The sequence below is a fragment of the Exophiala mesophila genome (assembly GCF_000836275.1).
Source record: "Exophiala mesophila strain CBS 40295 unplaced genomic scaffold supercont1.4, whole genome shotgun sequence".
Taxonomy (NCBI): domain Eukaryota; kingdom Fungi; phylum Ascomycota; class Eurotiomycetes; order Chaetothyriales; family Herpotrichiellaceae; genus Exophiala; species Exophiala mesophila.
This window is the reverse complement of record NW_015622507.1, coordinates 3,724,865-3,750,745: the sequence shown is the minus strand read 5'-3', so window position 1 is coordinate 3,750,745 and position 25,881 is coordinate 3,724,865. Positions and strand designations below refer to the sequence as shown.

Genomic DNA, 25,881 nt, shown 5'->3' with positions numbered 1-25,881 from the left:
TGTGATTCTATCCCACGGTGACCCAAACGACACCAGCCAGCTTACCAGCAGTCGAAATCCATCATTGGCAACAGAAGTTAGAGAATGTAGTATGACCGAGCTCCTGGACGAAGAGATCCCAGATGTATCTGCAGCGCCTAGTGCGCCGCCGACATTCGATGATCCACGGCTTGTGTTCAACAACACGGACGCCTTGTTCTCTCCGTCCACATGGGAGCAGCCACTGCCGGACGGCTTGATGGGATTTCTGGGGACAGATTTTGTTTGGCCAGACTTCCCCAACACCATTTCTGAGCACCACGATAACCTCACCTGGACCAATTTACGTTCTGACTGAGTTCATAGAAAGGGGTCTCCTGTGTCTTGTTTTCGGTGTGAACGGAAAATATCTTACCGCCCACGTCAAACTGCTCGAGCACTAGCCTGAGCAACGGATGAGGACGAACAAATGCAATGGTATGAAAAAGGTACTTGTAATATATGTAGTCCGGCAAAAGGGACGGGAATCGCCACAGTCGATGTAGAGCAGCCAATACAGAAAGGACTCTGTGGACATTTGCTAGAATGCGGCAACAAAGATCCGTACTCACTGTCTCCGCTTTGTTGATTTGATCATCTCTCTCTTGTGACTCCACGATCACGGCTTCAGCCCATACTTTCCTCCGGCCGCGGTCCACGGTGAGGTAACAGAGGAGGGATGTCTTTTTGGTTAGACAACAGCCGACCTAGCTAGCTGTACCCACTGTCGACAACCAAAGCCGCGGACTATTGCATCTTGGAAGCCTTACGTTTGAACTACATCTATACTTTAGACCCCTGATATCAACAAGTCATGCTGAGCTGAGTACAGCAAGGGTATAAGATACCAGTGCAATACAGCGAACCCCAAACTTTTATCGCATTCTTTTGCTCCCCTATCAGCCTCGACATTCTTCATAGCTCTCTAACCCACCAAAATGTCTGTCGTAACGAAAACGAGAAATACCAAAGAGGTTCCACCAAAATCGACTGTGGTGTCGATTGGAAGAAGCCCCCTTCAGTCAATCAACGGGCCAAAGCAGATGGGCGTTTTCGCAGGTGGACAGGTCTGGCTAAATCCTGCTCTGATGAGCGACAGCATCGTCATCTCCACTGTCAACTTCGAGCCCTGCGCGCGCACAAACTGGCACAAACACGAAGGTGGTCAAATACTGAAAGTCACCGCAGGCTCGGGATGGATATGTGATCAGGGTGGAAAACCTATGCGAATCGTTGTTGGAGATATCATATGGTCTCCTCCCGGCTGTATTCATTGGCATGGGGCGGACGAAGGAACATTCATGTCTCATGAGGCTATCTCATTCGGGGCTCACGATTGGTATGATCCAGTCACTGACGCGGAATATGCTGCGAAAGATTGATAATCACGATCAATTGGAACTTTAGACTTGGTCAGCTTCATCGTGACTGGTATAGAGTTCTAATGGTGTACTAAACGAGGTCATTTCCTCGAGTCAATATATCTAGAGACAAATGAATGACAGTTACAGTCCACGGATTTACTTTTCGCCCTATTCCAGGCGGACAAAGTCTGCTGCTTCATCGTTTATATGTAGCCACACGGAAGAACCGTCCAGTCCCTGGACAAAATTCGTTAGCACAGGAGTGACAAAATCGGATTCCAAAACGGGGAAGACTCACAGTTGTACTTGGAGCCTTGTCTGCTTCTTCGTAATACTTCAAAGATATCTCGCCCATCTTTGGTCGAATACCCACCTCTCGAGCTGCTTGAAGTGCCAGGCCAAGATCTTTTGCACAAAGTCGCGAGGTAAAGCCAGCCTTGAAGCCGTTGCTTGAAGCACTTTCAGGTACGATCCCGGGAACTGGGTTAGAAAAGGTCAATGCCCAGGAGTCACCGCTAGAAGCCTTAATGCATTTATACAGGATTCCCTTGTTGACGCCATGCCTTAACCCAAAAGCTAGACCTTCAGCGGCGATAACAATGTTTGTGAGACCGATATAGTTGTTCGTGATCTTGCACACCAAACCCAATCCGAGATCGCCACAGAAGTTGATTTTGTCTGCTGCTCCCATCCACTCAACCACTGACAGAATCCGTCTGCCAAAGTGGTCGCCATTATCAGTACCTTTATATCCTAAAAAGAATGACAATGTGCCAGCCTCTGCGCCGCGAACTCCACCAGAGACTGGCGTGTCGACATAGGTTCCAACCCTGGCATTGAATATCTTCTGGCCAATGTCCTGAGTGGTGGTTACATTTATGGTGCTGCATTCCAACAAAAGACGGTTAGGATCCTTCGAAGCTGCAATGACTCCATTTTCTGGGTCGAGATATACTGCTCGCGCGTGTGCATCCATTGGCACCATCGATATCACTGTAGAAGATTGACTAGCCAAATCTTTGGCTGTGTTGGCAATCTCAATCGGCCCGTGACTCCCAAAATTGGTCTGGAAGCGCCTGCAGGCCTCGGTATTGACATCGAAGACATACAGTGTTGCTGATGACGGCATCTTCTTGCGCACATTCGCAGCCATATGGAAGCCCATGTTTCCCACCCCTTGACCGTCAGTGGCCGAGTCGAGTGGAAGTGATATGACCAATTACCTATAAATCCAACGTCCAAGTCCATCGTTCACCTTTGTGACCAGCTTGAGCACCTGGATTCCCTCTTCACGATGATATTACCTGATCTGGTATGGTGGAATACGCTTCTGGAACGTCAAGCAGAGAGAGCCAGAGGACATAACTGATACTTAAAGCGACCACCGACACCTCTCTAAGGCATTTCGGAGTCTTCATTCGAGGAAATAGACGGCTTGCTGACTGAACGGCTCACCATAGTCGATGTATCCATTCGGAGGTCTATTGCATCCAAGTAGAGGTGGTTGAGCCGCGGGATCTTCTCCGGCGCGGTCGACGAATAGGATCACGGGATGATTACGCACCATGCCAATCAATGTTCTTGTCGTCAGGGTAGAGCCGGATCTGAGGGGTTCAGTCATCCTTCTATCAGACACACATGTCTAGTCTCACCTCAAGTTTGATAATCTCGTTCTAAGAGTCCCAGATCTTAACCCCGCATGGCCTTTGTCCATATCCGATGGCTCGAGGAAGACCTAAGGTTGCCGTTACGCCATGTCGGCATTGTGGGAAACAATTCAAACGACAAGAACATTTGTCAAGACATGAGCGCACCCGTAAGACCCAAGAGTCAAACTCACTGAAACCCCCATGAATTGACTGTCAGTAGATACAGATGAACGACCGTTTCGCTGCCATTGTGGCCAAGGCTACACTAGACAGTCAGTGTTTCCCAACCCAAGATTTCCCGAAGTTGCGAGTAACACCCCATTGCAGAGACTTGTTGAAACGTCACGTCACTTTGTCACACACCGGATATCTTCCCATATCTCCTTTAAACTCAGACTCCGAACAAGTGACATATATCGGACAGGTGGATGAGTGTCTCCCAACCCATCCAGACTTCTCTTGGGACTCGAGCATTTCTGCTCAGCATATTCTCCCAGCCGAAGTTTTTGACCTGGATTTTCTCCAGTCTGGCGGGTTTGAAGATGTCCATGTCCCCGCAAATAGCAGCTTTTTGCGATTCAGTTCGAGGCTCCCCGCCGCTGAAGATGATCTTGTTGAAGCCGAGGCTCGAGATGAACACTTGCCTGAAACGGTCCACACTGGCAGCACTACCCCGTGGGAGATTACTCAGTCGCAGTATGAAATGTTGTATCTTGCTCTGCAGGCTCGTGCCAGCATTCTGCCACCAGGTTCCTCACTACCATCTAGGAACATCTGCAGTCGTAACTTGGAAAGTTTCTTTCGTTGTGGCCAGGACCAGCTTCCTTTTATCCACCCTTCCAGCTTTTCAATCCATGACAGAGATATTGGACTTATCCTAGCAGCAGTCACAGTCGGCGCGCTCTTCAGATTCGAACATGCTCAAGCCTTTGCACTGTTTGATATGGCCAAGGCCTTGGTGAATGAAAGGACGATCCGTGACAACCTTGAAATATCGGGAGAGCTGCTTTCCGAGTCATCTCATTCAAGTCTATCTACCAAAGACGACCTTGATACAATCCAGTCTCATGTTCTCCTGGTAAACTTTGCATCATGGACCGGCGCCAAGTACCTGCCCGAAGCGTTGTCTATGGGCAATCAGTTGGCAAGAATAGTCAGACGAGGTGCCATTTCAGAACCTGATCGAATGCCGGGCGATGTCAGCTGGGCTGCCTGGATTGCAATCGAAGAAAGACGACGGACCCTATTTGCTGCTTATGTGGTACTGAATCTGCAGAGTGTCGCATACGACACTAATCCGTCAATATTGAATCATGAAGTCGGTCTATTTGTGCCTGGTACAGCAGCCTGCTGGAAGGCAACCAATGAAACTCAATGGCAAGAGTCCTTTTGTCCCGACGGTCTTTCGTTTTTGGAATTGCTGGATTCACTATATGATGGTGTCAAACATAACCAGAATGTGTCTTCATTTGGCGACTATGTGCTTATTCATGGCATTCTACAGCAAATTTACTTGGAATACGAGCAAGAAGCCGGATTATTGAGACCAGAGAGGATAAGGTGCTTCGAGGATGCGCTCAGAAGCTGGCAGTTGTCCTGGGAACGCAATTCAGAGTCCACGCTGGACCCTTTGTCAAACCAAGGCCCATTGGCTCTGAAAGGAGCGTCCATCTTTCGAATTGCTTACATGCGCCTGCTACCTGATTTCAGGCCTCGTCGAGAGTTCTTCTCCAAAGCTCAACGTCTTGAGAGACCTAAAGATTGGGGTCTTAAGAGGTCACCATGTCTGACACGGGCGGTTCTTCACGCTGCGCATGCTCTCAGCATCCCCGTCCGGCTGGGAGTCGAACTCATTGCTCGCACCTACATACCATTCTGGAGCATCGAACATTCGCTAAGTAGTCTCGAATGTGCTTTGCTCCTTGATGGCTGGTTACGTTCACTGACAACGTTGGTCCAGAAGGACGGCATGGCTGCACTAAACGACGGCGAGAGGTGGGTTTTGAGTATAGTTACTGACATTGTCGATGAGACTTCCCTCGCACGGAGCTTGATCCAAATCGAAGACGATCATTCTCAACTTGAGCAACTAAGAAACTCAGTCGCGCAACTATGGACTCGAATCTTCGCTGGAGCTCATGTTTATGAAATCGATGACGTTATCCAAAAGAGATTTGCCCAGCTTGCCAACCTCAGTCCAGGTTGATGCATACTTTACCAATATGCTTGCCCGAGGCGACATACTCATAGGCCTCAACAACGCCTTCCCTCGTGAAAGGGAAGACGCGGTCTACTGCCACCGGCAGATTCTGCGTTCCAATAAACTTGACGGCTTCTTCGAGTTGTTGCTTCGACCCTGCCAGAATGCCTCGAAGAATGGCACCTTTGGCCAGTGTCTGGAAAGTCACATTCGGCATCTTTTCTTCAGCCAATGCACTTAGAAATCCGATCAAAGAGATTGTCCCACCCCATGCCACCGAGTCAAGACTCTGCTCGATTGTGCCAACTCCACCGACCTCAAGAACAGCATCAACCCCCTGGCCACTAGTGATTCTCTTCACCTCTGAAGCCCAGTTGGGGTGCTTTTTATAATTGATAGTGTGATGGACACCATATTTCTTCTTGATATCTTCAAGTTTTTCATCACTTGATGAAGTTATAATGGTGGTTGCGCCCGCGGCTTTTGCGAAGATGAGACCTGTGAGAGAGACACCGCCGGTTCCTGTTGCGATCATCAGTGTCTATCACCATCTGACGTTGGTTGGGGACCTACCAAGAAGAAGGACTGTTTGGCCAGGTTTCAACGGAACACCACCATAGAAAGCATTCCACACAGTGTATGCTGTGGTGACAGTGGCTGCCCAGTCTGAAAACGAGTGGGAGGACCGGGGCAACTTCACAGTGGCATGCGCAGGAAGCACCAGATACTGGCGTAAAACACCATCCACCGAGCCACCGAGACTGTTGTCCTCATCTGTCACAGGACCATATAGCACGATCAGGCTGACTGGCGCGACAACACGGTCACCGACAGAAAAGTCTCGAACTTGATCTCCAACCTGAACGACCTCTCCAGCCATGTCTGAGCATGGTATGAGATCTTCCTTGACCGGAAGGGGAAATATGTCTTTAGCAATAGCAATGTCTCGGAAGTTTAGAGCCACGCTGCGGACTTTAACAAGGACCTCATATTTCCCAGCACTTGGTATGGGCTCTTGACTTGATTGCAGTCCATCCAAGCTTCCTCGCGAGGCAAATCGATATACTGTTTGGGTGGACATGGCTTCGAATCTGAGTTGTCTGAAATGATGTCTTTGCTACTCTGAATGAGTACTGGTAGTATGCATTTTGAGAAGCAGCCCGGCCTGATATAGATTTGTGAATCTACGTCGGGCTTTCAAAAGTGGAGGCATGTATGCCATTCTGGCCAGTATCCGACCCGGCCGAGGAAAACAATGGGATCGTTTACGTGGCTTCATTCCCTCATAGCGCACCATATCCTGTAAGGGATCGACCAAAAGCATTTGGGGTAGAAATTAGTCAGCCATAAAGAAGCAGGGCACGTTGGGTTCGTCCGAAGGCATTGAGCCCACCACCGCTTCCTCAAGTCGCCCAAACACTAAAAACGCAGATAACGAGGTCCCGATCTTCGCTACTGCCCATGGACACCGCTCCTGTACGCAAAGGCACCCTTCAGTGCCACGTCTCCTACTGCAACCATTGAGGGACGGTGTTGCACCAGAAAGTTCGGATACCGTATATGCACTATGACATGCACATGACCTGTTCTTCTCAGACAGTATCACGATACAACTTAGAAGTACTCACCGTCCTACACTGCCATTCAGCTGTCCAAATTCACCTCTGAACGAGAAATGTGCTTTTGTGATACTGACCAGAGTCACGTGACTAGGGTTTGATAGTGCCGTTTCCTGCGAGTATAGAGACACGGAAGCGCAGTTACGTCAGACGGCGGCTATTCGCCGAATCCCACCTGTGGATCCTTGTCTGACCGTCTATTTTCTCCGCTCAACCTCGGCTCAGTCTTTCCTCATCCTCCCTTCAATTCCAAAATCATTCATCGTTGCCTTTGATCATATACACGGGGTTTGCTTTGGCCATGGATAGGTCGCTTGCGACCCTCCTGAGGTCTTTACAGACATCAGAGCACCCCGAAGAAGCCTTCAGGTATGATATAGTGGTCACCTAACCTTCACTGTGCCCCGCCGCTCACATCGTACAGGCTGCTCCCGGTCGCGACGAACCTCTTGTCCAAACTCTCCAACCCTCTCAATGTAACACTTTTGGCCTCTCAAGTCCTCTCCAACGATGCTCTCTATCCCAGACCCGTTGAGCTATCAGCATCACGTCGCGTCTTCAGTCTTTTCTACACCGCCGTCTTGCGCCTGATCGAGGACAAGCAAAACCCACCACAGACTGCCCTAAACCCCGCCGTTCCGCCCTCTCATAGCGATCTGTCCATCTCTCAATGGGTCAAAGCCGTTGTAAAAGGAGCCGATGATACCTCGCCTCGATGGCGACACTCCTTGATGATTGGTGCTCTGCTGCTGGCGTTTCATTCACGACAGTTTGAGGACCTCTCCTGGGATCTGCGTCAAAAGCTGGAGGCTGCCCTGGTGATATCTTCGAATCTCGCTCTCCAGCAGAAAGATACCGAAGCCAATTCCGAATTCGTAATTGTCTTTGTCCTAAATCACACCTTCCCAGTTCTCTCAGAAACCCATCAGTCACAGATCCAATATAACTTTCTGCTGCCGACTCTGGTCGATACCGCTCTGTTCTCTCACGAAGGTCTGGAGCACGGCTATTGGCTCGCAAGCGTGGATCGCGATGTTCGTCAATCTTCCGAGAACACATTCAATTGGTCTGCCGCCTCTCCCTCATTCAAGAAGATCACCGAGATCAAGTCCCGGCCACTCGTGACTGGACTGGGAGCGTTGTCCCGTCTCCTGGCACATGCTATCGACCACGTGCATGATCGCAATTTGATCATCTATACCACCAACAGAATCGCAGAGTTCTCCAAGAACGTTGTCACCTCGTGGAGACAGAATAAACTCTCCGAGATTGAACCTGGTGAGGAAGTACAGTTCTTGGATCAAGAAACCCTGGGCAAGACTCTTCCATCTCTCCTGCAAATGCTTCGAGATACAATGTTTGCCGCCGTCATTGCTCTTCGTTCTGTTTTGGGCCGACTCCTATGCGATAATCTTTTGGCTTCGAACAATAATGCACCAGCACTGGCCATGCAGAGTTTGCACATTCTGCGGGACACTTATTTCATCGCCCACCGCTTTGGATTGACGTCGTCGTCTCAGTACACATTCGTCAACTTTACTGCCATTGACATTTTGAGTCAGTACCAAGCACAGTCAGTACACTTTCTGGAAGCAACTCGTCCTGTTGAGATCGGCGAGATCCCTGCACATCCTTTGGACCGCCTGTTGGATCTGTTCTTCCTCAACACTGCTGAACATTTCACCCTGGCCATCCCACCTCGCATCAATCAAGGCCTACTTTTCAATGCTGCTGCACCATATGTGAATCCGCAAGACGATTCTCGATTAGGAGAGATATATGAAGCTGCTCACAGTGTAATGCTGGCCATCTTTGCAGCCCCGCAGAACACCGAGGTTGCCACGCGGAATGTCCCATTCTATGTTCAGACATTACTTCAGAGCTTCCCCAGGCCACTCAATTCCCGGCAGTTCAGGCTCGCCATCAAATCCATCGTGCGTATAGCTGCGCCTCCGTCTTCTGTGGCATTAGCAATGCCCCTCATGCAGGCTATCATTCTGGACTTGCTCCGTGAGCGCGTTGAACATGCCTCAGAGGAGTTTCTTCCACCAGACCCAAACATCCCAGTGGAAGAAACACAGCCCCTTTCTGAGAAAGCAGTCCTGCTTCTTTGCATCATTGATTGTTTGAGCTTTCTTCCCATCCCGCTCTTGGAAGAATGGCTGCCGCTCACCGCAGATCTTTTGCATCGCATCCAAAGCCCGGGGCCAAAGCAACAATGCCAACAAAGGCTGTGGGAAGCGCTCAGCAACGGTGAGATGGACGTGGATCGTGCGGCTGTTTGTGTCACATGGTGGACGTCCAGGGGGGGCCGCGAGCATGTCTTGCTTGGGTCTCTGCCGGAAGAGCAGGAGTATGCCATGTCTGGGGCTATTGCAGTTGACAGCAAGCTTTGATTCAAGGAACAAAGCAATTTTCTTCTGCCCAGCCTTTGCTGCTAAATAAGACAATGTCTTGGAAAGGCATACTTGCATCAAAGAAAGAAGAGACCCGGAGGTCAAACCACAACAATGGAGCAAACACCGCAAGTTCTTTTGTGCAAAGGTCAGAGGCTCAATTCGTGGCGATTTGATAATTGCCATATTGGCTTGAACGGTATTTCACCGTCGCTGAACTTCTACATATCATTCCTTTCCTCACTGAAATCTTCAACCTGCTCAAGGCATTATCCAACACCACCATCACAAGTCTCTCATTAGAACTAACGCCATGGCTGCGCTCCGTCGTGGCAAGAATCACGCCAGCGATCCCCTGACTCCTGTCTTCTTGTACAGCATCCTGAAACAACTTGATCTGAAGCCGATCGACTGGCAAGCAGTTGCCGATCAGATCGGTATTTCCAATGGACATGCTGCGAGGATGCGGTACAGTCGAATGAAATCACAACTTGAGGGTATTCCACCACCACCAAAAGTTATCAAACCCAAAAAGACAGCGGACACCAAAACAGCGAGCAAAGATAAGACAGCTGGCAAGCGTCAGCTACTTGCTGAAGAGGAAGAACGGCTATCCAAAGACAAGGATTTGGCAGCCGGAACCATGTCAACTGGTCCCACGGTGTACAGATCCAAGAGAGCCAAAATCGAGGACGATGGGCATGCTCTTTTGCATTCTGCCAAGCAAGCCACGAGTATCAAGCACGAGGCTGGCGTCAGTCAAAATCCCGTCGCGGCCAGTCCCAAGCAGCCCAAGCCTGAACCACATCAGTCCAGCATCATTGTTAAGCAGGAACCTCGACGAAGCGTCACAGCCGCGGCATCCCACTCTACCGGTATCCATGTCAAGCAAGAACTTGACGATACTATCATTACCTTTCAGCCCTCAGCCTCGCCACATCCAATTGTCAAGCATGAAATCGATGTCGGAACAGCGAAAGAAGGGTCTGCCCATTTTACAGGAAACCAGATGAAAGGACCATTGTACGACCAAGTCACTTTCAAAAACATGGACTTGAATGCAGCAAGCAATGACGAGGACGCTTCTCACGAGCCGTGGCCAACCACTATGAACAACATGGTTTCTCCGTACATTCATAATGCCATTCCAGCTCCTGCCAGCTCTCAAATGATGGGGTATGGTCATTTGCAGGGTCCATTCCATCCACCGACTCACTTTGATGCTGCTGCGAGCGCAGACATGAATATGTGTCCTCCAATGCGATATCCCATGCGACCAGTGGCTGATTACTTCGCAACACCGGCAATGCCACCGTACACAAGCAGCAGTTATGTGCTCGACCCAAATGCCATGTCGTATCTGGATATGCTCAATATGCCACTTTACCCTATCCCAAGTACCATCTCAGGTCCAGGGATTGAAGACATTTCCTGGGCTTCTTCCCGTGTATCTGAGCTTGAGCCTAGCCACGAGGGAAGGGCCAGTCCCAACAACGTACCTATCGACCAGAGACCAGAGCAAGGTCAAGGGCAAGAAACAGCAGGTGGCGAACGTGGAAAGGGAACGACTTCAGCTGAAGCAGGCGTTGCAGGTAAAACAAGCACACAAGATTCTGTGGTCATGTCTCAATATCTGACATTCACTCCTGAAGTGATTAATTTGGATGATTGAGCGGGAAGATGACTGGTGCAAGCAGCAAGGGACATGGTAAAATGTTGATATCGGGAGTTGAGAATGCATGATGACGTTGAGGATGTTTGAGAAACAGATGGAGATACTGACCTTGCGTCTTTGATCCTTCAGATAAAAGTGGAAATGATAATGCCAAGAAATGTGATAGCGCTTGCAGGTCTACAAGTTTCACCCTAGTATTTTCCGCTTCCGCCCGCTCCTCCTCAAGCTCCCATTGGTCCGGCAGACGCGTCACGCCAGACGCCCGACGCCAGTCGCCAGTCACGGGTCCAAACACGTGGATTGATTGATCCTGAAATTCATCCCCTTGCATTCCACGTATCAATTGACATCAAATTCAACCCAATCCATGGAGCCACCTATCACTGCTACGCCTCACTTTTATTACTGCTGTGCATGGTTTGTGTCTTGTAGTTCTTCTTTGTTTTTGTCTTGATTTCTGTCATCTTCTAACACAGCGACTACCTCGTGATGGACAAGACAACCACCTCGCTGCGGCCCACCAGCGACGATAAAACAAAATCCGTCCATCCTCCTACCCGATCCTTGACTAAACCTGCCGCCCCAAGGCTGTCAACTGGCACTCGGACTTCCACTATTGGCACCACGTCCTCTTCGAGACCGACCACAGGCAGTTCCCTTAGCAAGCCTCCTGCGCGGCCCTCGGTCACCAGCGCTGTTCGAAGACCACCAAGTAGTACTTCTACCGCTGCTGCCTCGTCTCACCAGAAAAAGCAGTCTGCAAGCTCTGTCGACGAGAAGCCTTCGGGCGATGAGAAGGTCAAAGATGGCATCTCCGCCAGGCCTAAGAGGATGTCCCTGGCTGGTACCTCCACCGACCGCAGCGTCCATGGCACAGCGAAGACAGTCACGGCCACTTCCGCTCGCCGCACCTCAACTCAGCCCACTCGCACTAGTATTTCAAGCCCTCCGGCTGTAAAGAAATCCCCCTCCACTCCACTCACAAGCCGCACGACCACCACTTCACGTGCAAGACCCCTCGTCTCTTCCACTTCCCGAAATGCCGGCGCCGGCGCCGCTACAAGCAGTCTGCTTGATAAGAAACGGTTGAGCACAATTCCTGCTTCGCCACATGTCAAGGCCGATGTGGAAGACTCTGGCGATAACAAAGAGAATGTCGAATCAGATGTCGACAATAAATCATCTGGAGAGACACCACAGGCCAGCCGCCCGGCCCTGGGCTCCAGGAAGTCCACACGGTCAGTTCTCATTGAGCAGCAGATCAGAGAGTTTGAGTTGGTCAATACTATGTTGTTGCAAGCTATGGCTTCAGATGGATCTGACGACCAAGAACAACAATTGCTCAACGACAATGCCGCAGCCTCGATAGCCAAACTGAAAGCAGACCTCACAAAGGTCAGACAGTTCGAGAGAGAGAATGGTCGTCTACCCACAGAAGGCGAGCTTGATGGTGCCAGGTCCTCAGCAGCCGAAACAATATCAGAGCAAGCCGAAGATGGCACTGATTCAACCGTCGATTTAAAGGCTCAACTCAAAGCTTCCCAGACCGAAGTCGATGCTTTGCAATCTGAGCTGGATGCTCTCAAGGCCAAAATCGAGAGTATTGCGGTTAAGGACCTGCAAGCAGAAGAAGCTGCAGAGGCTGTCGGAAAAGAACACGCCAGTCAGATTGAAGAACTAAATGCTCTCCACAAGCAAAAATACAATCAACTATCTGATGATCATCAGAAAGAAGTGGAAAGCTTGAGCGCTACTCAGGCTTCCCAGCTCGACGATGTCAAGAATCAACTGTCACGTGAGCTGGACGAGGAGAGGAAAGCAATGGAACTTCTTAAGAAAGAATTGGAGGAAGCTCGGTCTACCAGTGCGAAACAGCAAGCAGAGCAGACGGCCGAGATTGAAAAACTCCGGCTAGACCTCGAGGCCCAGACATTGAGCAAGGCAGCCCCTTCCCCCAGCTCTTCTCCAGATCATGCCCAAGAGCTGGCGGATGCTCAGCAAAAGTTGGAGGCTGCACAAACACGGCATCTGGCAGCCAAGGACAATGCCAAATCCAAAATCGCAAAAATACAAGAAGATGCCGAAGCGAGGATCAGCGCCCTAGAAGCACGACATCAAGAAGAGTTGGAACTGCTGAAACGCGAGAAAGAAACCGCGGAGACAGAACTCTCTTCAAAGATCGCTGAGCTCAACGCCAGAGCCGCTGAACTCGATACCAAGACCTCTGAGATTGCAAAACAAGATGAAGAACATGTTAAGATCAACGGTGAAGTTTCCCGTCAAGCCCAAGTGATAGAATCCTTGAAGAGCCAGATCTCCGCCTTCCAGCAGTCCAAGAAAGAGGAGAGTGATGCCCAGGCCGCTACGATAGTTCAGCTTGAGGCCGACCTTGCTGACCTAAAGCTGCGACAGCTTGACGAAGCCGAGTCGGCTAAAGCTGCGCTTGCTGCGGCTGAGGAAGCGCACAGCGAGAACCTAGCTTCCCTTGAGAAGCAAGTCAGAGCGGCTCAGCTAGAGCTAGAAGACGCATCCGTCAAGCACAGCGATGAACTCAAAGAGGCAGCAGAAAAAGCCCAAGCGAACATGAAGGCTGTCATGGAGGAACTTGATTCTTCAAAGGCATCAGACAAAGATCAGATCAAAGCAGCCCAAGCCCAACTTGTGGAAGCACAGGAATCAGCCAAGATAGCCGAGGAGCAACACCAAGCCGCTCTTCAGAGCCTACAGGCCCAGCTTGAGCAAGGCAACGCCAAATTTGAGGACCTTTCCACCAAGTATAATTCAATCCTCGAGGAGAATGAATCCCGAGCTTCCATCAGCAAAGACGAGATTGCCACGCTAAAAGCGGATCATGCCGATCAGCTGCAGAAGTTGAACCAGAAGTTACAATCGTCGACAGACGAACTTGGCTTGTTGAAAGAAAAGCACAACTCAGAGATCAAGAGTCTAGAGCAACAAGTTCAGTCAACGCTGAAAGATCTCGATGCTCTAGATGCTGGCCATATTGAGGAGTTGAAGCGTGCGAGAGACGAAGCAGCTCAGACACACCAAAAAGAGCTGGAGGATGCAGAAGTTGCGCACGTTAAACGAGTACGAGACCTTGAAGCGCAGCTCAATGATGTCAGCTCTCAAGGTGCGACTTATCTCCAAACCTCAGAAGACGACAAGCGTCAAGTAGCCCTGGATCACGAGTCAGCGATCTCTGCCCTGAAGGCATCCCATGTCGAGATCTTGAGGACGCTCGAATCAGAGCTCACGATCACAAAAGAGACTCTTGAAGCAGAGAGGGCTGCGCTCCGAAAGGTTGAGGAAGAAGCTGCTGCCCGTCACGACGCTGCCATCCAATCGCTAAAGTCCAGTCACGCGAAAGCAATCGAAGAAGTCGAAGAGAAATCAAATGCGTTGCATCAGCAAGCACTGGATGATCTACGTTCCAGTCTCGCAGAGGAGAAAAAGGTGCTCGAGTCGCAAAACCAGTCTCTCCAATCCGATATGGAGAGCACACGCTTCCAGCTACAAACCTTGAAGGGAATCCTACAGGATGTGGAAAACGAAGGGCAAGAGAAAATCGCCGAATTTGAGGCCAGAATTGAAAAGCTTGACAGCGATCTATCGATGTCGGTCTTGAAACTGGCAGAAAAGTCCTCCCAGGTCTGGGATCTGCAATCACAGCATGAACAGGCACTGGCAGCTGCTCAGAAAAGCTTCGAGGAGAGTTCGAAATCCGAACTTGAGGCGTTACGATCAAGCCACGAGGAGGCCCTGTCTCAACTTCAATCCACTCTCGAAGAGCAACATGTGACCGCCACGAGCCAACTAGCACAGCAGCATGAAGAAGCTCTGAAGGCGCTTGAAGAAAAGCACCAATCACAATTGGCAGAACTTGAACAACGGACCAAGGAGGAGCATGGTAACCAGCTCGACGAAGTCATGAAGACCCTTGAAAGCCAGTGGAAATCCCAGGTCGATCAGCTAGAAGATTCGAATGCGGAAGCGAAGGCCCGCCTTACACAGCAAACCAAGGAGCACGAGGAGGCACTTGCGAACGCCCAATCAGAGCATGAGGCTACCCTTGCCCAATTGAAGACAGAACTGCTGCAGGCCAAAGATGCACTTGAGACCTCGGACAAGTCTGAAATTGAAACCGTCAAGCTGCAGCTCGCAGAAGCTCTGGAAAAGGCGAATACCATCGAGGAGAGCCATGCAACAGCAATGAGTGCCTTCACCAAAGAGCATGCTTTGGAACTTGACTCCCTTAGGGAACAAGTGAAGGCTGCCCATGCTGCTTCAGAATTGCGAACAGATCCTGCCGAATTCGAAGTGTTGAAACAGAAGTACGTTGAGGCTCAACAAGCCTTGGAAGAGCTACAAAAGCAACAAGATCAATCACTTCGCGACGTCAAGGCCGACTACGATGCCAAGTCTGAGAAACTCCTGCTTGAATTGAATGAGGCAAAACAAATGGCACAGAATGGAACCGATCCCAGTCAGGTGGACACTCTGAGAACCGAGCTTGATGAGGCCATGAAGCAAATTGCCGTACTTCAAGGCGAGCTGGATGGCGCTGTACTTGAGATTGAGACTCAACGAGGAATGGCAGACTCGGCAGCAAAAGAAGCTGAAGAGTATAAGCGCCAGGCAGAAGCCATTTCTCTTGCCAGCCCCAAGTCTCCTCGGAAAAGTCGAAGTCCCCGACGCAAATCAATGAACCCTCTCTCACCCACTCCTACCAGTGCGAAGAAAGGCCTCGAAGCTAGTCGATGGACGACACCCAGCGAGGACTCCACCACCTCTACAGGCCTTAGAGGCGGAGGAGAAGAAGAAGTTTCAGATGAGAACACCCCAAACAAAACCAGAGCCAACGTTCAAGGGCAACTAGCTGGGATTCAAGAACAAGTGAGGCAAATCCAAGAGCTTGATAATGACATGCTCCTAGATAACCAGAAGATGGCTCGGCTTTTAAGCAAGGTCGCCGACCGTACAGAAACAATTGATGCTGTCCAAGTGGAGGAAGACTAGTAGTCGACTCGGGCAACAGCGCTGAGGTTGACTTGACAGCTAAAGGGCTCTGATTTGTCATGGTGAAGGACGAACTTACGGCGAGATGTCGACCTTTTTGGTCAGACAATGGAGGTAATATTGGCGATACTCGGGGGAGTTTTCAATGGTCATGTTCTCTCCGGTGGAACGGATACGGATTAATAGGAACAACCAGGGAGGAAGACCAGCGAAGGTTAGGTCAGTCTATGGTGTACCGCCACCATGAACAATACGGCGAGAAGCAGAAACCAGAATCGGGAACGAGGAACATACCAACCATTTTCATCTATTCGACTGTGTGTCTACTGGACTCTGGCGGAGATTTTGTCTCTTCGACTTTTGTCGTCCATTTCCTGGACTGACAACATCCTCTAACTACGACAGAGAGATGTGTGTTCGACCTGGTTAGACAAACCGGGTCTCTCTCCCTTTTTCATTCCTCCCTCCTCCTTTATAGCTTGTTTTATTCTGTTCTCACTACTTACTATTAGTACTGGTAGTACTGGTAGTACTGTTGTTAGTCAAACCTCTGCAAGCGTACAAGCAGGCGTGTAAGCAAGCAAGCAAGCATACATACATATATACATACATGAAACAAGAAGCAAGCAGAACCAGTCGTGTCGTATGTGGATAGTACTTAGTATAAACAGACAGAATCGCTGTGCGCTGTGCTGTGTAATCGCCATGCAGATATCTATCTCCTTGTTCCTCGTAAGCAGAAGGCTAAGGCTAAAGTACCTCTCTTAAATTGAAAGTTTTCTGTCGAGTTGAAGTAGTAATATTATATAATTTCGTATATATCATATCATACTTAATTCACTCTAATTCTCCCAAACTATTCAACAACCACTCAGGTTCAGCATCGTCTTCGTCAGGATCGTGTGAGAGGAGTGAGTTTGGGGATCCTGGAGAGGCACTTTGACTTTGAGGTGGTGAGGAGAGTTTTGTTGCTGGTCGTGGTGGTCCAGGTTCTTCCTCGATCTTGAGCTTGTCCTTGTCCTTGTTCTTGTCTTTGACAACTGGCGACTGGACTGGCGACTGTTGCTCCGGTTGCTCTGTCTTTGTAGCTGTAACGCTCTCTGTGGCCTCAGTCTCGTTGTCCTCTACAATGAATCCGCCAGCTTCTTCGTCGTTAGCTTCAAGATTGATGGGATGGGAATCTAGTAGGAATTCTACTCCTGCTTCAGCTTCAGCTTCAGCTTTTCCATCGTCTTCGACAACGAATCCTCCCCCTTCTTCCTCTGTATCCATTTCAGTTGTCGCTTTTGTAGTTTTGGACATTGGTTCCTTCGGCGGCTGGTTCATCAACTGTGATTGTGGACGGCCAGGCTCTGCTTCCTCATCCCCGTCTTCGAGTAAAAAGCCACCTCCACCATCACCATTGTAATCATCACCCATGGATGATGAATCTAGCATGGTGGTCTTAGTTTTTAGTTTCGAGGTTGTAGAGATCGCAAGTGGCGTTGGAGGAGAAACTTTGTGAGGCGACCGTACCACAATAATCTCACGATGCACAATTTCTGGGGGGAGGATGTCAGGCAAGGCTTTCAGATTTGGAGCAGTGGTGAGTCCGACGCGAGGTTCTTCGTGCCGTTCGGCGGGCTCAGCGTCCTCGGTCACAAAACCACCTCCATCATCATAGTCGCTGTCGCTGGTGCTAGCGTCGCCATTAGAATAAGTGTTATTGTCCTCGTTCTGTTGATCTTCCTTCTGAATGCCCTTATTGATATCTGGTGTTCCTTCTCGATCTCCATATTCACGCTGTACTTTATCTCTGACTCGCAATGCAGTCAACCATCTCTTCCATGTTGCCAGGACGATTTGAGTTCGTGCCTGCTCGGATTCTTCGGTTGCTTGCGACTCCAGCCCCTCAATCACGTTGATCATAGCGTCACACATATCGGCGCTGACGACAACACCGTCAATCACCGCTGTACCTTGTCGACCTTTGAATTCGAACCCGGTGACGGCTTCTGCAAAGTTAATGCCTAGCACTTTGGCGGCCTCCATGGCAAGTGGATGTCGGATGTGGACTCCGCCTGCGGGAATCATGCTGGGGACATAGACATCCAGGTTGCCATATGCATTGCGAGGGATGGTGCCGTCCACAACAGGAGGTGGCACGTAGGTGCTAGTCTGATATTCGGCGTAAAGTGCCGTGCCTTCTGAGTCAGGATCACCTTCATCGTCGTCGAAGCTATTCTGCTGCTGCTGTTGTGTTGCGTTTGCATCTCTTTTTCGTTTGCTCAGAACTCGCTTGAGTGGTTGTTCTCCTTCCTTGACGTCCTTTCCACGACGATACCATGCATCTGCACTACGACAGAGATGAACGTCCCGACGTCGGAAAACGCTCTCCAATTTGGCATTCTTGGACACACCAGCAGTTACTTTCCCGACTTCGTGTTTGGGATGAATCACTTCATTCATGCGGAGGTGCCGCTCCAAAACGAAAACAGGATGGTCCTTAAAATCCTGGACGTTTCGAGGCATGGCTTCATTCTCGGCTCGTTTTGTCAATTCTGCATCTTCTATATCATCGCGTGCTTCGCTGAATGTTTTTTCAAAGACCGTCATGGTCTGGTTCCACCATGTTTGTCCATTTTTCGTGGATTCAACTCGTTGTTTGCGTGTTTTTGCATTAAACCATTGGGTATAACGTCTTGTCACGTCTTTGGCAGAGCCGTCGTCTTCAAAAGCAATGACATAAGTCATGGAATTGAGGCCATCGGACGCCGGTGGTTCAAACCCAGTCTTAGGTTTGTTGATGGTATTTCGAACGAGCGGATCGATTGGGATCCAGTTCGAAGTCGAAGGCGAAAATACTTCCACCCAAAAAATTGGAAAGGGAGATTCAATGATTCTTTTCTTAGAAGGCGCTGGCCTTTGTGGTCGACTGAAGGCGGAGTCGTAGTTTTGAGTTGGCGCAAAGTGATACTTCGGTTTTGGCTTCTCGGGTGTCTGACCTTTAGCAACGCCGGAAAAGGGTAATACTTGCAGTGAGCAGACGAGTCGGGCGTCCACTGCGATAGATCGAAGTAAAGCACAGAGAAGCTGAGCCCCCAAATCCCGGGATCCCGTCTTGGAATGGGCGGCAGATTTGAAATCGTCAAAATCGATCAAGTCTTCGGCATTTTCACTTTCTTTGAGTGCATCTACATCTTCTTTCCAATGGGCCCTGCACATACCTCGGGCAGAGATGGTCCATGATGTCCTCCAGAGCAAGCAAATCTCTTCTAGGCCTTTGTTAAAGGAGTGGGATCTTTGAAACTGCGGCTTCGATTCGTCAACGTGAAACAGCGAGACGAGTTTCCGAGGAATCAGTGGTTTCAAGATACTCTGTACAGCATCACTCTCACACCACCGGTTGCGAGCGCTGAGATGTGCCAGAAGGCATATGAGATGAGCCTTGTGGACTTCTAGCCTTCGCTTACGCTCTGCTGGACCCACCGGTTTTCGCCGTTGGACGCCATGTCTGGAGGAGTCTGCAGGTTTGGTTGACAGGTCTAGTTGGAGCGGTGTTTGGTCTGTGGTTTGAGAGTCGTCTTGGTTGTGTAGGGAGGGCTCCAGGTCGACTTCCTCGAACTCAACGTCTGATTCGTCTGATTCTTCAAAATCATCGTAGACGACTTGTTGCGGTCTTGGTGCTTCTGCTGGTTCGCCAGTGATTGGCGCACCATTATCCAAGTCTATTAATGGCTCGAATTGTGATGAACCAAACAGTTCGACATCCAGTTGAATATCCCCAGCTGGCTCCTCACTCAACTTGCGTCGCTTCGAAGACCTTGGGGTGGGAGGGTGAGCCCGTTCCTCTGCCACCGCTTCGGCGAGCATATCTCCGTAGATGCTTGCGACATCATTGTCGACTGTTGCTCGTTGACGCGCAGAGCGACGAGTTGGACGTGTAGGGGTGCGGGAATTTGAGGCTCTCTTCCGAGGAGGCATTGATCAGGTGATTAAGTTGGATTCGGTCATTCATAGCGCGGGCAATGCCCATCATGCTATGTTGATGAGAGGCCGGTGTGATCATCGATGAATTGTACCAACAAGCAAGAGTCGCAACCTTATGGCAAATTGATGATAACAGAGGGCCATGGGAACCTATTTCACATCTTTCGTGTTCGCGTCTGGGGGTGAGGATGACGTAAACCCTGGAGCGTGGGCACGTGACGCCGTGTTTAAGGTTTCCCCTCACGAAAACTCCGCCCGCACGTACCGCCAAAATTTCTGCAAATAATCAGTTTCCTTCAACAACTCGACGCAAAAACTATATCAAACATGATCAGAGCACATAATGCAACAAGAATGAGCAAAAAGAGAAGCTCTGCTCCGTCACGCGCAGCAAAAAAAGGGCTGAACTGGGACTTGAACCCAGGACCTCGCCCCAGGTTCGGAGCCAGGATTTAGTCGGAGTATATTCTCCAAGTATTTATGGTCACGTGGACAGCGAGGGTCACGTGGGTGGGACTGGAACCTGGTCACATCAGGCAGGAAGATGCATTCCATTCTCTATCATGCAGCTCCCGCATACATATGGATGGCTTGTCAATCGCTTTCCATGGCAGTATGCTATTTTCATTACAGTCTTTGCTACCCAAACATGTCCATCTCTTCCATACCTTTTACTTCTAACATGAATCAATATTTATGCTCCGACACCTAGCGACGATGGCAAAACATTCCCAAGGACGGAACACCACCAACACCGGATATGGCAAGTGCTATGAGAACGAATCTATGGTAGTTGAATTCTGTCTAGTCTCTTGGAATAGAGAAAGCAGTTGATGCCCTGTTATGCAAGATGATGCTATCCCAATTGCCATTTCAATCATGATGGTGGACTTGGTTAATGGCTGCAATCAACATCATACACCCGGCCCAGTTCAAGCCATGAGCTCTCATACCGTTCATTCCACATCGTCATAGTCGTCGTCATCATCATCATTCACCACACGACGTCGCTTTCGAGAAGCTTGCCCTGCAACAGGCTCGTTGATCGAGGCTGATCCGCCATTGTCAGGTTCAGCATCTTCCGCATGGTCATCAGCAGGAGCACTTGTGGAACCAGAAGCTTCGCCTGCAGCAGTAGGCCGTGCCAAACTACCAGCGCCTCTACCTCCACGTCTGGAAGAACTGCCACGGGATCGTCCTCGGGCTCCTGCAGACGCTGTACGACCTCGGATCGATACCTCATTCTCGCTAGCACGGCCGGAAGGACCTGCAGCGCCAGCCTCACCTTCACCCTCACCATCACCATCATTGCGGGTACGCTCGGGGGATGAGCTGGCAGTCATAGTCACACGCTTTGCCAATGCCAGATGAAGCTCTTGTTTTAGACTGTCCTTCTCTTCCATGGTTTTGAGCAGCTGGACCAACTCTCCATCGGTGGCATTCTCGACATCGGCGTCATCACCAGCATCTCTAGCCCACTCTTCAGCAAATGCTTCTTTGAAAAAGGCAAAGGTGGCATTGGCCAATGTGGGAAGTTGTCGGTTGCCTCGAGTCTTGGCCATCTTGTTGGTCTGATTGAGGGAAACCCAGCGCATTGCCAATCCGGTCATGGTGTCTGACATTTCTTTGCTTGCCATGATGGTCGATACCTGGACGATGTCAGTGGCAGAAACGACGGTAAAAGCACACAACCCACAGCTTGATCCCAGTCTCGAGCCTGCTCCACTCTACTATTATCTCGCTGGCCAGAAGTGGAGCTCGTCAATGTTTGTGCTTGCATGAATCGAAGATCCTACACCAGAGTGGGTCAGCGTCTCTTCGTGAATCGGTAGAACACAAGATTCATGCAGAAATGCACTCACCTGAATCATCTTCATCATGGTCGCCTGGTTGTGAAACAAAGCGTCAATATGGGGACCACCAGAGATGACTGGGCGAACAAAGTATGCAGTCTTGGTGATGTCGACTTCGGGATCTTTTCATTGTCAGTCAACTTCAACATTGCACGGCATCTTTCAATCGCCAATGTCACACATCGGCAGTTGCAGACCTTCCTGAGAATGACTTACCCGGCAAATTCTCATCGACTCCAGCGCCAGAGCGACGACGAGCTGTAGGCGAAGTGGACATTTTGAGACAAACAGCACCCCTTGTGATACAGCTATGTATTTGATAAAAGCACCGTGGAGCAAGGTGTTTGGAAGCGAAGGAAGCCCACGAAGCTCGGTGGGTGAGAAGCAAGGAATGAGTGAGTGAGAAAGAAAAAGATTGTGCCTCTGTGTTTACATCTTGGCCACAAAAATCCTCCAAAAGCTTCTAATTCTGCCAGACACTGGGGCTGGTGAGGCAGAATCCTCCGCTTTTCCTCGATCCCGTCGTTGCCTAGCTCGATCATCTTCTCTTTTCGACCACACCTACTCGAGAATTTGAGAGAAAATTTATGATATTGTCCGCCATATTTTGTGGGAAATTCCAGGCTGCGGCGCGTTCAGATCAAAAGACTCTGCTGTCCTCTTCAACCTCCACAGTGCCACAATTTCTCACTTATTCTCTCTGTTACCCGCTCTATCACTACCTCGACGTTGATAGACTTGCTCTTACTTCAAGATGCCACCAAAGGGGCAAGTGCGGCTTAGGCCACTGGCTTCCGGCACCGACATTTCGCTTTCAGATCTCCTCAATCGTCTCGACAATGATCCCAACGATGAATTCGCCTTACGTGATTTCGAAGAGATTTTTGGCGATGTTGAAGCAGATGAAGGCTTTCGTTCCTCCAGTGCCAGCCTTCAGTCCCGGCAAGATCGCCATTTGAAGCGATTTGTCAAGGTCATGCGAATCAAGAACTTTCGGTAAGTCTCCATGAGAGAAGATTGCTCTTTTTTCTCGCAATATCCCATTCAACTCTGACATTTTGCCTGTTCTAACGCTGTCGATGGATAGGGATACACTCTATGGTGCACTGTCTGATGATGATGTTATTGCACGAGAAGTAACGGATGCCACCAAAGAAGATGTCATCAAAAATTTGAGATTGTGAGCCAACCTCCCAAACGACAAGACAATTACAACACTAAAATATATATTCTAGGTACCTCCGCGCCGAAGTTCGACTCATGAAGCCCCGTGGCACCGTTGATCAGCGTCCTCGATACCAGAGTCTGCTTCAATGTCGAGAAAGCATGCTCTTTTGGATCTTGCGTCAGATGGGTGAACGAGCCCCTTACCGCTGGCAACTGATCAATGCCTCGAATGAAACTTTGCAGCGTATTGGTCGAGAGCTAGGTCTCAATCGGCAGCGCAGTGTGAAGTCTTACTTTGGCCGTCTGGAACTCGCACAACTCATTGATTTTGATACCCTCCAATCACCATATCTACCTGTCACAGAAAGCCATCACTTGGCGTGGTGCTTGGGTTGCGTTTGCGGTATACGACCGGGATCAATTGGTTGGTCGAGGCATCACAAGGACCAATTTCTCTCCTTCGGAGATGTGGAGATCCTCCGCGGCAGGGATCCTGGAGAATTTCATGCAAGAATCAATTTCCGGTTTCTTAAAGGCAATCGCGACAGCCTTGAGATCGAAACAGGATTGAAGTTCGCTGTCAACGGCGCGACAACGACCGATCTGCTTCCAATGTCTATTCCTCATCGCATCCTCGTTATCCTGCTTCGACGGAATGGACTCAAAGACCATTCGACCCTTGAGTCGCTACTTTCTGGACGTGAGCGATTCATCTCAATCAAGGACGAGATGCTGCCGAAACCAGTCTGTCGAGCTGGCGGCCCGCGAGGCTTGTCCATCACAGAGGAAGCTTTGGGTGCGGATAGCATGAGTCAGTATCTTCAGCAACACGCAATGCAAGCTGGCTATCCGAGCAACATTACCATGTACGCTTGGCGCCGCAAGGCTGGCTCTCAGTGGAGTCGTACGCAAGGCTCTGAGAAAGCAAAGGCAATGATGGGTCACGACACCAGAAGTACGACTCTCGAAAAGTATTACGACCAAGGGCTTTTCGACACTCCTGTTTTCGAGTTAGCCATGAGGGGAGACACCAATCTGGCTGCAGCCACTCTTGATGAAGATTCTTCGGAGATTCTCATGCGTATGATTGACAACAAGCGAGTCAAGGGCGCATATCTAGCCAGGCGTGTCCAAGAGATTCTCGAAGGAAACGAAGAGTATGAGAAGGCAGTCGAGGAGAATAATGTTCGAGTGATCAACAACATCAAGCGTCGGGCCATCAAGCTTGCGTCCAAAATTCTCCATGACCAGCAAAAGAAGGATCACGACGCCACCATGACTGTGGAAGAGTTTGAGCGACGTAAAGAGACGGTCGCAGATCCTACTGGTCTCGCTCAACTGATTCGTGAGAGGACCAGGGTAGCTATGCGAGGTGGAGTGGTATCCGTCGGAGTTGGAATGCAGCCCGAGACCAGTGCAAGCGCTATTGTGGCCGCTCATGGATCTACAACGCAAGGTGCAGCTAGGGACCCTGGAGCACGGCCGGCGGGACAGCCTCCTGGACGAGAAATAGGCCATGGTGCTGGTCCAGCAACGCTTGGAACCCCTCGTGGACCATCCATGGCAACAGATGATCCTGAATTCAATGAGTTGTTGCAAGATCAAGATCTCACTGCTGATGACCTCCACGACGCTGAAGATGATTTTGGTGCAGCAGATCAAGGAGAAGCTGGGATTCCAGTGGATGTTGATGGACAAGATCAGTATGGCGATGTCGTTGACGAGACACCTGAAGCATTTGCTACAGCCGTCGAGGTTTTCATGGCATCCCTTGGACAGGATAGGTTTGTGGAACGTGATCCCAGCCAAGAATTGATCTGCGAGCTTTGTGCCGCCAGTCCTTATGTCGGCGACGAGTTCAAAGTGAGTTATCATCTCCGGCTCCGCACATGTGTTAGCTAATCGAACCATCAGGAAAAGATTTGGACATCCAAGGCCAAGCTGCTGAACCACCAACTTGGTCGAGAACACAGTAAACATGGCGAGGTTATGAAGAAGTTGAAGTGGAATCAAGACAATTCGGCGGACGGAAAATTCCACTGTCCATATGCAGGATGCTCTGCAACATACACCAACATCAACAAGCTTACCGAACACATTCGTACCAGTGGCCCTCCTTCCAATGATGTTCAAGAAGAGGCAGATCGACAACAACTTCAACAGCACGACGACGAAAAACGTGCTGATGGCTGGTATGATGACGACTTCGAAACAAGCATGAAAGAATCCAAGTCACATATTGTTCGCCAGAACCGTCGACGTGTCTATGGCCTCGCATATTCAGACATGGAAGAGCTGCCAGAGCCGGTTAAGATCAAAATCAACGTGTCCTACGAGGCTGTGCTCGGCGATATTGAGGGTGCGAGCATGAAACAGATTCCAGACCAGTACAAAGGTATTATAGCCTTTGGCGATGATCCAACAATTCCACCGTACAAAGGTTGGCAAGATCTCCCAGGACAGCCACACAGTGTAGTACTCGCACTTGGTGATGACCCAGTCGCCCCAGATTACGAACATCCTATGCCGGCATCAGATCGACCGAAGCACGGTCTCTTGGGCGGCGATGATGATCCAAAGTTCAAACACCCCCACCAGGCCACTCCTCTTGAGTGAAAATGAGCAAAGAGCACTATTTGACCATGTTCTGTGGAAGGAGCAGACAGTCATTTCATTGAAGTTTCCAGTACTCCGTACCTCGAAGCATTGTCGCAGTGTGGCTCTACCGAAAGCCACGGAATTATCGTCCACCATAGAAATGGCTTGAACACGGACCATAGCCGACAACTCCATAGATGAGATCGAGTTCCTCATCCTTTTCAAATACAAATTTCTCTAATCACAATTCCATAATCGCCCAGTACTATTTTTGAGATATAGATGTGGATAAACCATGTTTATTTATTATGTGGAGGACAGAATCGAAGAAAACCAACTTAGACATAGGGTTTC

General features: G+C 49.8%; 8 protein-coding genes across 8 annotated transcripts; 5 read left to right on the top strand and 3 right to left on the bottom strand.

Moving 5' to 3' along the window:
* Positions 1-1,550: 1,550 nt before the first annotated feature.
* Positions 1,551-2,547, bottom strand: PV10_06431 (uncharacterized protein; the record flags this gene model as incomplete). The annotated part of the gene is made up of 2 exons (XM_016371225.1): positions 1,551-1,619; positions 1,681-2,547. The coding sequence occupies 2 exons, from the start codon at positions 2,545-2,547 to the stop codon at positions 1,551-1,553; spliced, it is 936 nt and encodes a 311-aa protein (XP_016223518.1).
* A 534-nt stretch (positions 2,548-3,081) lies between these two features.
* On the top strand, positions 3,082-5,179 carry PV10_06430 (uncharacterized protein; the record flags this gene model as incomplete). The annotated part of the gene is made up of 3 exons (XM_016371224.1): positions 3,082-3,198; positions 3,252-5,026; positions 5,134-5,179. The coding sequence occupies 3 exons, from the start codon at positions 3,082-3,084 to the stop codon at positions 5,177-5,179; spliced, it is 1,938 nt and encodes a 645-aa protein (XP_016223517.1).
* Positions 5,180-7,151: 1,972 nt separating this feature from the next.
* PV10_06429 (uncharacterized protein) lies at positions 7,152-9,246 on the top strand (the record flags this gene model as incomplete). The annotated part of the gene is made up of 2 exons (XM_016371223.1): positions 7,152-7,219; positions 7,275-9,246. 2 exons carry the CDS (start codon positions 7,152-7,154, stop codon positions 9,244-9,246), a joined length of 2,040 nt encoding a protein of 679 aa, XP_016223516.1.
* Positions 9,247-9,559: 313 nt separating this feature from the next.
* On the top strand, positions 9,560-10,918 carry PV10_06428 (uncharacterized protein; the record flags this gene model as incomplete). The annotated part of the gene is made up of 1 exon (XM_016371222.1): positions 9,560-10,918. The coding sequence occupies one exon, from the start codon at positions 9,560-9,562 to the stop codon at positions 10,916-10,918; it is 1,359 nt and encodes a 452-aa protein (XP_016223515.1).
* A 371-nt stretch (positions 10,919-11,289) lies between these two features.
* On the top strand, positions 11,290-16,439 carry PV10_06427 (uncharacterized protein). The gene has a single exon (XM_016371221.1). The coding sequence runs from the start codon at positions 11,411-11,413 to the stop codon at positions 15,938-15,940; it is 4,530 nt and encodes a 1,509-aa protein (XP_016223514.1). The 5' UTR covers positions 11,290-11,410; the 3' UTR covers positions 15,941-16,439.
* Positions 16,440-16,771: 332 nt separating this feature from the next.
* Positions 16,772-20,021, bottom strand: PV10_06426 (uncharacterized protein). Its single transcript, XM_016371220.1, has one exon. The coding sequence runs from the start codon at positions 19,901-19,903 to the stop codon at positions 16,778-16,780; it is 3,126 nt and encodes a 1,041-aa protein (XP_016223513.1). The 5' UTR covers positions 19,904-20,021; the 3' UTR covers positions 16,772-16,777.
* An 844-nt stretch (positions 20,022-20,865) lies between these two features.
* PV10_06425 (uncharacterized protein) lies at positions 20,866-22,039 on the bottom strand (the record flags this gene model as incomplete). The annotated part of the gene is made up of 4 exons (XM_016371219.1): positions 20,866-21,558; positions 21,606-21,701; positions 21,772-21,884; positions 21,979-22,039. The coding sequence occupies 4 exons, from the start codon at positions 22,037-22,039 to the stop codon at positions 20,866-20,868; spliced, it is 963 nt and encodes a 320-aa protein (XP_016223512.1).
* On the top strand, positions 21,386-25,803 carry PV10_06424 (uncharacterized protein). The gene is made up of 4 exons (XM_016371218.1): positions 21,386-22,758; positions 22,850-22,942; positions 22,998-24,792; positions 24,844-25,803. The coding sequence occupies exons 1-4, from the start codon at positions 22,517-22,519 to the stop codon at positions 25,543-25,545; spliced, it is 2,832 nt and encodes a 943-aa protein (XP_016223511.1). The 5' UTR covers positions 21,386-22,516; the 3' UTR covers positions 25,546-25,803.
* The last annotated feature ends 78 nt before the right edge of the window (positions 25,804-25,881 follow it).